This window comes from Oncorhynchus mykiss, chromosome 31 (assembly GCF_013265735.2).
Source record: "Oncorhynchus mykiss isolate Arlee chromosome 31, USDA_OmykA_1.1, whole genome shotgun sequence".
Taxonomy (NCBI): domain Eukaryota; kingdom Metazoa; phylum Chordata; class Actinopteri; order Salmoniformes; family Salmonidae; genus Oncorhynchus; species Oncorhynchus mykiss.
In genome coordinates, this window is record NC_050571.1 from 4,123,782 (window position 1) to 4,139,787 (window position 16,006).

General features: G+C 47.8%; 2 protein-coding genes across 7 annotated transcripts in view; one reads left to right on the plus strand and one right to left on the minus strand.

Annotated features, from left to right (window-relative positions):
- Window positions 1–5,869: 5,869 nt before the first annotated feature.
- Window positions 5,870–6,767, plus strand: LOC118945991 (circumsporozoite protein-like). The gene is made up of 3 exons (XM_036969658.1): window positions 5,870–5,875; window positions 5,989–6,078; window positions 6,351–6,767. Exons 1-3 carry the CDS (start codon window positions 5,870–5,872, stop codon window positions 6,765–6,767), a joined length of 513 nt encoding a protein of 170 aa, XP_036825553.1.
- A 105-nt stretch (window positions 6,768–6,872) lies between these two features.
- The window catches only part of LOC110504518 (RING finger protein 44), a 69,290-nt gene continuing 60,156 nt past the window's right edge, over window positions 6,873–16,006 (minus strand). For all 6 annotated transcript variants that reach the window (XM_036970246.1, XM_036970243.1, XM_036970244.1 and 3 more), the window contains 2 exons: window positions 7,643–7,742; window positions 6,873–7,163 (listed from right to left, as the gene is read on the minus strand). In XM_036970246.1, the coding sequence (XP_036826141.1) occupies window positions 7,101–7,163; window positions 7,643–7,742 (163 nt within the window). In that variant the 3' untranslated portion in view covers window positions 6,873–7,100. The remainder of the gene's footprint in view (window positions 7,164–7,642; window positions 7,743–16,006) is intronic.

Sequence of the window (16,006 nt, forward strand, 5' to 3'; positions counted from 1 at the left end):
ATTACGAGCTGGTTCTCTCCCTCGGCAGCCTCCCCGCTGGTGTCTCGGATGTCAAATCTACATTGAGAGTTAGGTTATTAGTTTGACTAACAAAGTCTTCTTTAAAATGTAACGTCACTAATTTAAAGGCTATTAGCATATTAGCAACATGCTCTAAGAATCCGTCCAAACAGCATCATACCTAAAGCAGATCTATTGGTTGTTCACTATGGCTTTCAGTGAACTAGGTTCTAGACATGTTTTATTAACCGAGGCAATAACAACACAGCATACATATGATAACCAAACGTCTTTAAAATCCTGGATTTCTCCCCAGTTCCAAGTCCAGGCAACTTTTTTTTTTTTTTAATGTATTTTATAAAGCGCAATAAAATCTTGTAGTCATTCAGTTGGGTTACAAACGTGTGCAGTACAGCGCATGGCAGTTATCAGCTGAGCAGTGACGGAACGCCATCTGAAGAACGAACCCGAAGCCGACTAGAGCTAGCTAAAAACCAGTTGGGACTTGGTAGGACATGCTTATTGTGCACCGTTAAATAGTCCACCGTCCCCCCCCCGTGGCTAGATATCTTTCACTGGAAATACACAATTGGTTTTTATTTTTTAAATCATGCAAACACCTTTGTAGTTTTAGGTAGGATAGTGTGCATCAATGGCACGTTTTTAAAATGGGATCACAGCCGTTATGTAAATATGCATGTCGTGTGGTTGTTCAAGAACACAAACTAAATTTGTAATTTATATGATGTAACATCCACTACTCTGGCAAAAAAACAACATTATTATTATTATTATTATTTTACTTGATTACATTAAAAATATGCGAGGCCTGAGGAAAACAACCAAGAAAATTCATATCCACCAACAACCTTTTCATGGCATCTGTCAAATTAGAACAGACTGTTTTCCTTTATTCTTATATACTGAGAGGCCCTGAGTGATTCGTTTTTTTTTATGTTTGTTTCAAACTCACAATATTTATATGCTAGTGGACAGATATGTACACAGATTAACTCATCGAAGCTGTGGGTTTTAAACTTTAAACTCATCAAGATGGCTTTTTTTCTTCTCTTCTCTTAAAAGGTGGTAGGTGGTAACACACGTCACAAAGAGACTCACATTCGCTATAGAAAACATGGCAAGGTCCTTTTTACACAAGAAAGCAAAATGTCCATCCGAAAAGGTACATCCGCCTCGCAGTGCTTATTGGGGTAGTTGGGAATAGAAAGGAGTCCCCCTATTCACACACAGCACTTACAAAAAGACACCAGGACTAACTTTTTTTTTTTTTTAAACACCTCAACAACATTTTGTTTTGGAAGTCAAAAGATGAGCACAGAGACCCAATATAGTGCACTAGCCCCTCTATGGGCCCTGGTCAAAAGTAGTGCACTACTTAGGGTACCATTTGGGATGTTTTAACAGTGTATCACTCTACCAAACACTACTCCTCCATCTTTGTCTCCAACCCCTTCCTGTCCTGATCGTCACTGTAAATAGTACAGTCAGCTCAGCCGGGACAAAAAGCCAGAGCGTCTGTCTCGTCAGGGGTCACTGGAGATGTTTTACAACAGGGAGTTAGTTATAACATTATTTTTGTCTTCAAAACAAGACGATTATCGAGAAGCATTCACACTGAAGCTATGCAGCATACAACATGAATCTTTTACAACACCATTTAGTTAGCACGGCCTAACAACAAGACCTGACCCAAGTTAAGTTGCCTTTAGATTAGAACACATACCATTTAACCACACACTTCCACGTTAGTGCTCTGACCTTGTCCTTTAACACGTTGTCTCTAAGATAGTTAAAAACCAATAAATAATACTATTTAAAAATTATACTCTTAAAAACAAGTGGAAATGACAAAGGGATTTTTTGTAATTTTTTTTTAAAGATTAATAAGTAAATAGAGTTTGTGCTTGTCAAGGTATTGAAGGCAGATCTGAAATCTTGAAAGAGTATATATATTTATATATATATATATATTATATTGAATATTTGGCTCACAAACAAATAAATGCCTGGATCTTCCAAAAACAGGAAGGAAAAAATGTCCACGTTATAACCCATCAGTCATACGGTTTAATGCATCAAGCTCCCCAGCAGCAGTCAGTCAGCGTGGGTGATACTGGGGTACGGAAGCCACCTCTCCCGGGGTCCCCCTCTCCCGGGGTGAGCCAGAATTCCTTGTTTATGTTTGCTAGTTGTTGTTTTCCTTTTAAAATGGCGACGTTGGATTAAAATATTGCTAGTCTGAATCAACAGTCTATGCAACCCCCCTCAGCGCTGCCTGAGATCCAGCCGGGCAACTCGCACAGGGCCAAGGCCCGGAGAAGAGGATGGATGTGGTGCATTTGCAGACAGGCAGTGTCCCCTCCTCTCCTTCCTCCTCCCTCCGTCCAGTCAGTTGTGTATCACAGTGGGGGGGGGGATCTAACAGGGCGTGAAGGAGCAGATATATCCCCAACAAGTCAGTGGTAGACCATCATTCTCAGTGCCAGATGAGGCTAATTTTAACCACAGCAAGTCACACTTTCACAATAGCATTAGCAGATTGGAAAAGAACACAAACAAACGGAACAAACTATTGAAATCATCAATACATTATTGCAAAACATATATTATTAACAGGTCACTTTAACCCATCAGTCACCTACACAAACATGCATCTATGACGGTCAGTCAGCCAGTGGAATGGTCTCGTCTCCTACAGTACTATGACGGTCAGTCAGCCAGTGGAATGGTCTCGTCTCCTACAGTACTATGACGGTCAGTCAGCCAGTGGAATGGTCTCGTCTCCTACAGTACTATGACGGTCAGTCAGCCAGTGGAATGGTCTCGTCTCCTACAGTACTATGACGGTCAGTCAGCCAGTGGAATGGTCTCGTCTCCTACAGTACTATGACGGTCAGTCAGCCAGTGGAATGGTCTAGTCTCCTACAGTACTATGACGGTCAGTCAGCCAGTGGAATGGTCTAGTCTCCTACAGTACTATGACGGTCAGTCAGCCAGTGGAATGGTCTCGTCTTCTACAATACTATGACGGTCAGTCAGCCAGTGGAATGGTCTCGTCTCCTACAGTACTATGACGGTCAGTCAGCCAGTGGAATGGTCTAGTCTCCTACAGTACTATGACGGTCAGTCAGCCAGTGGAATGGTCTAGTCTCCTACAATACTATGACGGTCAGTCAGCCAGTGGAATGGTCTCGTCTCCTACAGTACTATGACGGTCAGTCAGCCAGTGGAATGGTCTAGTCTCCTACAGTACTATGACGGTCAGTCAGCCAGTGGAATGGTCTCGTCTCCTACAGTACTATGACGGTCAGTCAGCCAGTGGAATGGTCTCGTCTCCTACAGTACTATGACGGTCAGTCAGCCAGTGGAATGGTCTCGTCTCCTACAGTACTATGACGGTCAGTCAGCCAGTGGAATGGTCTCGTCTCCTACAATACTATGACGGTCAGTCAGCCAGTGGAATGGTCTCGTCTCCTACAGTACTATGACGGTCAGTCAGCCAGTGGAATGGTCTCGTCTCCTACAGTACTATGACGGTCAGTCAGCCAGTGGAACGGTCTCGTCTCCTACAGTACTATGAAGGTCAGTCAGCCAGTGGAATGGTCTCGTCTCCTACAATACTATGACGGTCAGTCAGCCAGTGGAATGGTCTCGTCTCCTACAGTACTATGACGGTCAGTCAGCCAGTGGAATGGTCTCGTCTCCTACAATACTATGACGGTCAGTCAGCCAGTGGAATGGTCTCGTCTCCTACAGTACTATGACGGTCAGTCAGCCAGTGGAATGGTCTCGTCTCCTACAGTACTATGACGGTCAGTCAGCCAGTGGAATGGTCTCGTCTCCTACAGTACGATGACGGTCAGTCAGCCAGTGGAATGGTCTAGTCTCCTACAGTACTATGACGGTCAGTCAGCCAGGCTTCTCCTCCAAGCCAGTGGAACGGTCTCGTCTCCTACAGTACTATGACGGTCAGTCAGCCAGTGGAATGGTCTCGTCTCCTACAGTACTATGACGGTCAGTCAGCCAGTGGAATGGTCTCGTCTCCTACAGTACTATGACGGTCAGTCAGCCAGTGGAATGGTCTCGTCTCCTACAATACTATGACGGTCAGTCAGCCAGTGGAATGGTCTCGTCTCCTACAGTACTATGACGGTCAGTCAGCCAGTGGAATGGTCTCGTCTCCTACAGTACTATGACGGTCAGTCAGCCAGTGGAATGGTCTCGTCTCCTACAGTACTATGACGGTCAGTCAGCCAGTGGAATGGTCTAGTCTCCTACAGTACTATGACGGTCAGTCAGCCAGTGGAATGGTCTCGTCTCCTACAGTACTATGACGGTCAGTCAGCCAGTGGAACGGTCTCGTCTCCTACAGTACTATGACGGTCAGTCAGCCAGTGGAACGGTCTAGTCTCCTACAGTACTATGACGGTCAGTCAGCCAGTGGAATGGTCTCGTCTCCTACAGTACTATGACGGTCAGTCAGCCAGTGGAATGGTCTCGTCTCCTACAGTACTATGACGGTCAGTCAGCCAGTGGAACGGTCTCGTCTCCTACAGTACTATGACGGTCAGTCAGCCAGTGGAATGGTCTCGTCTCCTACAGTACTATGACGGTCAGTCAGCCAGTGGAATGGTCTCGTCTCCTACAGTACTATGACGGTCAGTCAGCCAGTGGAATGGTCTCGTCTCCTACAGTACTATGACGGTCAGTCAGCCAGTGGAATGGTCTCGTCTCCTACAGTACTATGACGGTCAGTCAGCCAGTGGAACGGTCTCGTCTCCTACAGTACTATGACGGTCAGTCAGCCAGTGGAATGGTCTAGTCTCCTACAGTACTATGACGGTCAGTCAGCCAGTGGAATGGTCTCGTCTCCTACAGTACTATGACGGTCAGTCAGCCAGTGGAACGGTCTCGTCTCCTACAGTACTATGACGGTCAGTCAGCCAGTGGAATGGTCTAGTCTCCTACAGTACTATGACGGTCAATCAGCCAGTGGAATGGTCTCGTCTCCTACAGTACTATGACGGTCAGTCAGCCAGTGGAATGGTCTCGTCTCCTACAGTACTATGACGGTCAGTCAGCCAGTGGAACGGTCTCGTCTCCTACAGTACTATGACGGTCAGTCAGCCAGTGGAACGGTCTAGTCTCCTACAGTACTATGACGGTCAGTCAGCCAGTGGAATGGTCTCGTCTCCTACAGTACTATGACGGTCAGTCAGCCAGTGGAATGGTCTCGTCTCCTACAGTACTATGACGGTCAGTCAGCCAGTGGAATGGTCTCGTCTCCTACAGTACTATGACGGTCAGTCAGCCAGTGGAATGGTCTCGTCTCCTACAGTACTATGACGGTCAGTCAGCCAGTGGAATGGTCTCGTCTCCTACAGTACTATGACGGTCAGTCAGCCAGTGGAATGGTCTCGTCTCCTACAGTACTATGACGGTCAGTCAGCCAGTGGAATGGTCTCGTCTCCTACAGTACTATGACGGTCAGTCAGCCAGTGGAACGGTCTCGTCTCCTACAGTACTATGACGGTCAGTCAGCCAGTGGAATGGTCTAGTCTCCTACAGTACTATGACGGTCAGTCAGCCAGTGGAATGGTCTCGTCTCCTACAGTACTATGACGGTCAGTCAGCCAGTGGAATGGTCTCGTCTCCTACAGTACTATGACGGTCAGTCAGCCAGTGGAACGGTCTCGTCTCCTACAGTACTATGACGGTCAGTCAGCCAGTGGAATGGTCTAGTCTCCTACAGTACTATGACGGTCAGTCAGCCAGTGGAATGGTCTCGTCTCCTACAGTACTATGACGGTCAGTCAGCCAGTGGAATGGTCTCGTCTCCTACAGTACTATGACGGTCAGTCAGCCAGTGGAACGGTCTACATGGTCTACAGTTTTAACCATGTTGAGGCTTTCCCATTACTGGTCTGCTGATCGAACGATGTGTGACTCCTCTCTCCGCTCCACCAGGCCCTCACCCCACCCCTCTTGTCATCACCATCTCCCATGCAGGCAGCTCCAACGCCCATCTGTCACAAAGAACTAACCAAAAGCCACAAGGTAACGAAAAAGGAAAAACCTTGTAAACGTAAAAGCCCTACGATGATAACAACATATGGTAGGTCACATCTTTGGAATCCGCAACACTGGCGCAGGCAGAGGAGCAGATCGAGGTGGTGGATCAATGGCTATCCCAGGCAGGCAGACTGACTGGACAACTCTGTGGCTATGAGGCTATGGTAGGCTGGAGCTTTTCATCAGACACAGCAGAGGAACGACCGGGGGGAAGGAGCTCCAAACATACAATCTTAGATTGCTTATTGTTGTTGAAGTGGGGCAGGAGTGGTGATAGGGGGGGGGGGGGGGGGGACGCAGGCAGGATAGGTGGTGGTGGGGGACGCAGGACGCAGGCAGGAGTGGTGGCAGGAGACCGCAGGAAGCAGGCAGGAGTGGTGGCAGGAGGCCGCAGGAAGCAGGCAGGAGTGGTGGCAGGAGGCCGCAGGAAGCAGGCAGGAGTGGTGGCAGGGGGCCGCAGGAAGCAGGCAGGAGTGGTGGCAGGAGACCGCAGGAAGCAGGCAGGAGTGGTGGCAGGAGACCGCAGGAAGCAGGCAGGAGTGGTGGCAGGAGGCCGCAGGAAGCAGGCAGGAGTGGTGGCAGGGGGCCGCAGGAAGCAGGCAGGAGTGGTGGCAGGAGGCCGCAGGAAGCAGGCAGGAGTGGTGGCAGGAGGCCGCAGGAAGCAGGCAGGGTAGGTGGCAGGAGGCCGCAGGAAGCAGGCAGGAGTGGTGGCAGGAGGCCGCAGGCAGGAGGCCGCAGGAAGCAGGCAGGAGTGGTGGCAGGAGGCCGCAGGAAGCAGGCAGGAGGCCGCAGGCAGGGTAGGTGGCAGGAGGCCGCAGGCAGGGTAGGTGGCAGGAGGCCGCAGGAAGCAGGCAGGAGTGGTGGCAGGAGGCCGCAGGAAGCAGGCAGGGTAGGTGGCAGAAGGCCCCGGGCAGGTTGAGGCCGAGGCAGGCGCTAAGACAGACAGGCTCCAGTGGGTTTCGTTTTGTGCTGCTTTCCAATCAAAGATCTCAAAGCCTGGGTATCAGTCACTCCACCTCGCGGTGCACCTCTGACGCGTCCGCCCGGCAAATTGGACAAGTGCGATTAGTCTGGAAGGAAGATAAAGGGAACAAAAAGGAGGTGTTAGTACACTGCTTTTGACCGGAGCCCTATGCCCTACACACACACATTATTATATATAGTGCACTACTTTTAACCAGGGTGGCACCCTATTCCCTATATAGTGCACTACGTTTGACCAGGGTGGCACCCTGGTATATACCCTACCCTATATAGTGCACTACTTTTATATATATAGGGAATAGGGTGCCACCCTGGTCAAACGTAGTGTACTATATAGGGAATAGGGTGCCACCCTGGTCTAAAGTAGTGCACTATATAGGGAATAGGGTGCCACCCTGGTTAAAAGTAGTGCACTATATAGGGAATAGGGTGCCATCCTGGTTAAAAGTAGTGCACTATATAGGGAATAGGGTGCCACCCTGGTTAAAAGTAGTGCACTATACAGGGAATAGGGTGCCATTTGAGACGTCACCGTAGACTTAACGATGGGATGGAATGGGCTTACCTTTAACCATTTGTCGACACACTTGGCGTGGAACTCGTGGTTGCAGGGTAATACCCTCAGCAGCTGCCGACACTCGAAGTCACTAAAGCACACCACACACCTGGAAGAGAGAGTATCACACAGAGCATCATCAGGTTCTGAAATACTGCATGTTTAAAAAGGACAAGACAGTTACTGTTACGATGGATGGATGGATGGGTGGGTGGATGGATGGGGTGGGTGGATGGATGGATGGGATGATGGATGGGTGGATGGATGGGGTGGATGGATGGATGGGATGGATGGATGGATGGGATGATGGATGGGTGGATGGATGGGGTGGATGGATGGATGGGATGGATGGATGGATGGGATGATTGATGGATGGATGGGTGGGTGGGTGGATGGGTGGGTGGGTGGATGGGGTGGATGGATGGATGGGGTGGATGGATGGATGGATGGATGGGGTGGATGGATGGATGGGGTGGATGGATGGATGGGGTGGATGGATGGGATGGATGGATGGATGGATGGGTGGGTGGATGGATGGATGGATGGGTGGGTGGATGGATGGATGGATGGGTGGGTGGATGGGTGGATGGATGGATTGGGTGGATGGGTGGATGGATGGATGGGTGGGTGGATGGATGGATGGATGGGGTGGATGGATGGGATGGATGGATGGGGTGGATGGATGGGATGGGTGGGTGGGGTGGATGGATGGATGGGATGGATGGATGGGGTGGATGGATGGATGGATGGGGTGGATGGGTGGATGGATGGATGGATGGATGGATGGATGGATGGATGGTAGGTAGGTAGGTAGGTAGGGCCAGGCAATATGATCACCATATGTTGTATTTTATGTTGAGTATTTCACGTTTTGGAGTATTTTATGTTTTGGAGTATTTCATGACCCTAGCGTGGCAACATATATTATAGTGTTTTTTAATGGGATTTGATTGTTTCATACTGTTCAATACAACTTGAGCATTTTCATAAATGTCTGCATTTCCTGACTTTTATCGTTTTCATTTTCACACTGTGCATGATGGGAAAATCTCTAGGCCTAGTTAACTGGTGGAATCATGGAAATATGATGATCCTAATTCTATAGTTGGAATACAGTGGGCAGCATCTTGAATGCGTTGTTGTTGTTTGACATAACAACGAATGATTAAGCCAGAGAGGAATTATTAATAGGGTGGGAACCAAAGTGTTGGTCAGTGTTTCCAGGGGACCCAAATTTGATGTTACATTACATGTTTTCTTACTTCATGTAGCTAGCTAACATTCATGCTTCACCTACTCCTCTCTGATTTAGAAGATACCGTTGCACTAACATGCTTAACTAGGCCTACACCACCAGCACTACGCAGGCTGTACTGGCCAGCTACGTTTACTCTGACTAGCCAGGACAAACTCACTGGTATCAGGCTGTACTGGCCAGCTACGTTTGCTCTGACTAGCCAGGACAAACTCACTGTTATCAGGCTGTACTGGCCAGCTACATTTGCTCTGACTAGCCAGGACAAACTCACTGGTATCAGGCTGTACTGGCCAGCTACGTTTGCTCTGACTAGCCAGGACAAACTCACTGGTATCAGGCTGTATTGGCTAGCTACGTTTGCTCTGACTCGCCAGGACAAACTCACTGGTATCAGGCTGTATTGGCTAGCTACGTTTGCTCTGACTAGCCAGGACAAACTCACTGGTATCAGGCTGTACTGGCCAGCTATGTTTGCTCTGACTAGCCAGGACAAACTCATTTTCACTAATATCAAAATCAATAAATCATGCTAAAATAAGTCACGATATTTTGAAGGCCAATACATAAAAATGAGTCCCTATACACACACACACACACACACACACACACACACACACACACACAAACTTAGCAAAAATAAATAAATGTCCTCTCACTGTCAACTGCATTTATTTTCAGCAAACTTAACATGTGTAAATATTTGTATGAACAGAACAAGATTCAACAACTGAGACATAAACTGAACAAGTTCCACAGACATGTGACTAACAGAAATGGAATAATGTGTCCCTGAACAAAGGGGGGGTCAAAATCAAGTCAGTATCTGGTGTGGCCACCAGCTGCATTAAGTACTGCAGTGCATCTCCTCCTCATGGACTGCACAAGATTTGCCAGTTCTTGCTGTGAGATGTTACCTCACTCTTCCACCAAGGCACCTGCAAGTTCCCTGACATTTCTGGGGGGAACGGCCCTAGTCCTCACCCTCCGATCCAACAGGTCCCAGACGTGCTCAATGGGATTGAGATCTGGGCTCTTCGCTGGCCATGGCAGAACACCGACATTCCTGTCTTGCAGGAAATCACGCACCGAACGAGCAGTATGGCTGGTGAAATTGTCATGTTGGAGGTTCATGTCAGGATGAGCCTGCAGGAAGGGTACCACATTAGGGAGGAGGATGTCTTCCCTGTAATTACAACAAGCTCAGTTCGATGATGCTGTGACACACCGCCCCAGACCATGACGGACCCTCCACCTCCAAATCGATCCTGCTCCAGAGTACAGGCCTCGGTATAACGCTCATTTATTTGACAGTAAATGGGAATCCGACCATCACCCCTGGTGAGACACAACCGTGACTCTTCAGTGAAGACCACTTTTTGCCAGTCCTGTCTGGTCCAGCAACCTTGGGTTTGTGCCCATAGGCGACAATGTTGCAGGTGATGTCTGGTGAGGACCTGCCTTACAACAATCCCTCAGTCCAGCCTCTCTCAGCCTATTGCGGTCTGAGCACCGATGGAGGGATTGTGCAGTCCTGGTTTAACTTGGGCAGTTGTTGTTGCCATCCTGTACCTGTCCCGCAGGTGTGATGTTCAGATTTACCAATCCTGGGCAGGTGTTGCACATGGTCTGCCACTGGAAGGACGATCAGCTGTCCGTCCTGTAGCGCTGTCTTAGGCTTCTCACAGTACAGATATTGCAATTTATTGCCCTGGTCACGCGTCAACATTTACCAAGTGGTCACTACAGACAGAAATTGAACATTTGTTCTAGTGTAATCAATAGATCACAGAGATGAATCATTCACCTCAATAATTGTATGGAAATGCAGCTACATCTGCCATTTGCACTCTTCTAAAACACAAACCACAACAAACATGGGTATAATACTATAGATGATAATATGTACAGTGCAATATGCCTTCAGGAAGTATTCAGGCCCAGACTTTTTCCATATTTTGTTACATTAATTCAAAATGGAAATTCTAATTCTAAAATGGATTAAATTGCCCCCCCCCCCCCCCATACAAATTTACACACAATAACTCATAATGACATAAAGAAGAAAAAAAACAGGTTAAGACATTTTAGCAAATTAAATATCATATTTACATAAGTATTCAGACCCTTTACTCAGTACTTTGTTGAAGCACCTAGCAATAACAGCCTCTAGTCTTCTTGGGTACGACGCTACAAGCTTGGCACACCTGTTTTTGGGGAGTTTTGTCACATTCTTCTTTGCAGATCCTCTTATTAATGATTTTATTTCACTTTAATTTAACCAGGTAGGCTAGTTGAGAACAAGTTCTCATTTACAACCTGGCCAAGATAAAGCAAAGCAGTGCAACAAACAGAGTTACACATGGAGTAAACATACAGTCAATAACAATAGAAACAGTGTGTGCAAATGTAGAAGAGTAGGGAGGTCAGGCAATAAATGGGCCATAGAGGCGAAATAATTACAATTTACACCTGTATTTGGAGAGTTTCTCCCATTATTCTCTGCAGATCCTCTCAAGCTCTGTCAGGTTGGATGGGGAGTGTCGCTGTGCAGCTATTTTCAGGTCTCTCCAGAGATGTTTTATCAGGTTGAAGTCCGGGCTCTGGCTGGGCCACTCAAGGACATTCAGAGACTTGTCCCGAAGCCACTCCTGCGTTGTCTTGGCTGAGGTCTTGAGTGCTCTGGAGCAGGTTTTCATAAAGGATCTCTTTGTACTTTGCTCCGTTCATCTTTCCCTCGATCCTGACTAGTCTCCCAGTCCCTGCCACTGAAAAACATCCCCACAGCATGATGCTGCCACCACCATGCTTCACTGTAGAAATGTTGCCAGGTTTCCTCCAGACATGACTCTTGGCATTCAGGCCAAAGATTTCAATCTTGGTGTCATCAGACCAGAGAATTGTGTTTCTCATGGTCTGAGAGTCCTTTAGGTGCCTTTTGGAAAACTCTAAGTGGGCTGTCATGGGCCTTTTACTGAGGAGTGGCCACTCTACCATAAAGGCCTTATTGGTTTTTCATGATTCAGGCTCCTAAGTTCCAGTGAAGGGGAATCTTACATGACATTCTAGACGATTCTGTGCTTCCAACTTTGAGGCAACATTTTCCTGTTTCAGTATGTCCCCGTGCACAAAGCGAGATCCATACAGAAATGGTTTGTCGAAATTGGTGTGGAAAAACTTGACTGGCCTGAACAGAGCCCTGACCTGAACCCCGTCAAACACCTTTGGGATGAATTGGAACGCCGACTGTGATCCGACCTCACTAATGTGGCTGAATGGAAGCAAGTCCCCGCAGCATTATTCCATCGTCTAGTGGAACGCCTTCCCAGAAGAGTGGAGGCTGTTATAGCAGCATTATTCCATCGTCTAGTGGAAAACCTTCCCAGAAGAGTGGAGGCTGTTATAGCAGTAATGTTCCTACATCTAGTGGAAAGCCTTCCCAGAAGAGTGGAGGCTGTTATAGCAGCAATGTTCCAACATCTAGTGGAAAGCCTTCCCAGAAGAGTGGAGGCTGTTATAGCAGTAATGTTCCAACATCTAGTGGAAAGCCTTCCCAGGAGAGTGGAGGCTGTTATAGCAGCAATGTTCCTACATCTAGTGGAAAGCCTTCCCAGAAGAGTGGAGGCTGTTATAGCAGCAATGTTCCAACATCCAGTGGAAAGCCTTCCCAGAAGAGTGGAGGCTGTTATAGCAGTAATGTTCCAACATCTAGTGGAAAGCCTTCCCAGGAGGGTGGAGGCTGTTATAGCAGCAATGTTCCTACATCTAGTGGAAAGCCTTCCCAGAAGAGTGGAGGCTGTTATAGCAGTAATGTTCCAACATCTAGTGGAAAGCCTTCCCAGGAGGGTGGAGGCTGTTATAGCAGCAATGTTCCTACATCTAGTGGAAAGCCTTCCCAGAAGAGTGGAGGCTGTTATAGCAGTAATGTTCCAACATCTAGTGGAAAGCCTTCCCAGAAGAGTGGAGGCTGTTATAGCAGCATTATTCCATCGTCTAGTGGAAAGCCTTCCCAGAAGAGTGGAGGCTGTTATAGCAGCATTATTCCATCGTCTAGTGGAAAGCCTTCCCAGAAGAGTGGAGGCTGTTATAGCAGTAATGTTCCAACATCTAGTGGAAAGCCTTCCCAGAAGAGTGGAGGCTGTTATAGCAGCAATGTTCCTACATCTAGTGGAAAGCCTTCCCAGAAGAGTGGAGGCTGTTATAGCAGTAATGTTCCAACATCTAGTGGAAAGCCTTCCCAGAAGAGTGGAGGCTGTTATAGCAGCATTATTCCATCGTCTAGTGGAAAGCCTTCCCAGAAGAGTGGAGGCTGTTATAGCAGCATTATTCCATCGTCTAGTGGAAAGCCTTCCCAGAAGAGTGGAGGCTGTTATAGCAGTAATGTTCCAACATCTAGTGGAAAGCCTTCCCAGAAGAGTGGAGGCTGTTATAGCAGCAATGTTCCAACATCTAGTGGAAAGCCTTCCCAGAAGAGTGGAGGCTGTTATAGCAGCAATGTTCCAACATCTAGTGGAACGCCTTCCCAGAAGAGTGGAGGCTGTTATAGCAGCAACGTTCCAACATCTAGTGGAACGCCTTCCCAGAAGAGTGGAGGCTGTTATAGCAGCAACGTTCCAACATCTAGTGGAAAGCCTTCCCAGAAGAGTGGAGGCTGTTATAGCAGCATTATTCCATCGTCTAGTGGAAAGCCTTCCCAGAAGAGTGGAGGCTGTTATAGCAGCAACGTTCCAACATCTAGTGGAAAGCCTTCCCAGAAGAGTGGAGGCTGTTATAGCAGCATTATTCCATCGTCTAGTGGAAAGCCTTCCCAGAAGAGTGGAGGCTGTTATAGCAGCATTATTCCATCGTCTAGTGGAAAGCCTTCCCAGAAGAGTGGAGGCTGTTATAGCAGCATTATTCCATCGTCTAGTGGAAAGCCTTCCCAGAAGAGTGGAGGCTGTTATAGCAGCATTATTCCATCGTCTAGTGGAAAGCCTTCCCAGAAGAGTGGAGGCTGTTATAGCAGCAATGTTCCAACATCTAGTGGAAAGCCATCCCAGAAGAGTGGAGGCTGTTATAGCAGCATTATTCCATCGTCTAGTGGAACGCCTTCCCAGAAGAGTGGAGGCTGTTATAGCAGCATTATTCCATCGTCTAGTGGAACGCCTTCCCAGAAGAGTGGAGGCTGTTATAGCAGCATTATTCCATCGTCTAGTGGAAAGCCTTCCCAGAAGAGTGGAGGCTGTTTATAGCAGCATTATTCCATCGTCTAGTGGAAAGCCTTCCCAGAAGAGTGGAGGCTGTTATAGCAGCATTATTCCATCGTCTAGTGGAAAGCCTTCCCAGAAGAGTGGAGGCTGTTTATAGCAGCATTATTCCATCGTCTAGTGGAAAGCCTTCCCAGAAGAGTGGAGGCTGTTATAGCAGCAACGTTCCAACATCTAGTGGAAAGCCTTCCCAGAAGAGTGGAGGCTGTTATAGCAGCATTATTCCATCGTCTAGTGGAAAGCCTTCCCAGAAGAGTGGAGGCTGTTATAGCAGCATTATTCCATCGTCTAGTGGAAAGCCTTCCCAGAAGAGTGGAGGCTGTTATAGCAGCATTATTCCATCGTCTAGTGGAAAGCCTTCCCAGAAGAGTGGAGGCTGTTATAGCAGCATTATTCCATCGTCTAGTGGAAAGCCTTCCCAGAAGAGTGGAGGCTGTTATAGCAGCATTATTCCATCGTCTAGTGGAAAGCCTTCCCAGAAGAGTGGAGGGTGTTATAGCAGCAACGTTCCAACATCTAGTGGAAAGCCTTCCCAGAAGAGTGGAGGGTGTTATAGCAGCAACGTTCCAACATCTAGTGGAAAGCCTTCCCAGAAGAGTGGAGGGTGTTATAGCAGCATTATTCCATCGTCTAGTGGAAAGCCTTCCCAGAAGAGTGGAGGGTGTTATAGCAGCATTATTCCATCGTCTAGTGGAAAGCCTTCCCAGAAGAGTGGAGGGTGTTATAGCAGCAACGTTCCAACATCTAGTGGAAAGCCTTCCCAGAAGAGTGGAGGGTGTTATAGCAGCATTATTCCATCGTCTAGTGGAAAGCCTTCCCAGAAGAGTGGAGGGTGTTATAGCAGCAACGTTCCAACATCTAGTGGAAAGCCTTCCCAGAAGAGTGGAGGGTGTTATAGCAGCAACGTTCCAACATCTAGTGGAAAGCCTTCCCAGAAGAGTGGAGGCTGTTATAGCAGCATTATTCCATCGTCTAGTGGAAAGCCTTCCCAGAAGAGTGGAGGCTGTTATAGCAGCAATGTTCCAACATCTAGTGGAAAGCCTTCCCAGAGGAGTGGAGGCTGTTATAGCAGCAATGTTCCTGCATCTAGTGGAAAACCTTCCCAGAAGAGTGGAGGCTGTTATAGCAGCAATGTTCCAACATCTAGTGGAAAGCCTTCCCAGAAGAGTGGAGGCTGTTATAGCAGCAATGTTCCAACATCTAGTGGAAAGCCTTCCCAGAAGAGTGGAGGCTGTTATAGCAGCAATGTTCCAACATCTAGTGGAACGCCTTCCCAGAAGAGTGGAGGCTGTTATAGCAGCAACGTTCCAACATCTAGTGGAACGCCTTCCCAGAAGAGTGGAGGCTGTTATAGCAGCAACGTTCCAACATCTAGTGGAAAGCCTTCCCAGAAGAGTGGAGGCTGTTATAGCAGCAACGTTCCAACATCTAGTGGAAAGCCTTCCCAGAAGAGTGGAGGCTGTTATAGCAGCATTATTCCATCGTCTAGTGGAAAGCCTTCCCAGAAGAGTGGAGGCTGTTATAGCAGCATTATTCCATCGTCTAGTGGAAAGCCTTCCCAGAAGAGTGGAGGCTGTTATAGCAGCATTATTCCATCGTCTAGTGGAAAGCCTTCCCAGAAGAGTGGAGGCTGTTATAGCAGCATTATTCCATCGTCTAGTGGAAAGCCTTCCCAGAAGAGTGGAGGCTGTTATAGCAGCAATGTTCCAACATCTAGTGGAAAGCCATCCCAGAAGAGTGGAGGCTGTTATAGCAGCATTATTCCATCGTCTAGTGGAACGCCTTCCCAGAAGAGTGGAGGCTGTTATAGCAGCATTATTCCATCGTCTAGTGGAACGCCTTCCCAGAAGAGTGGAGGCTGTTATAGCAGCA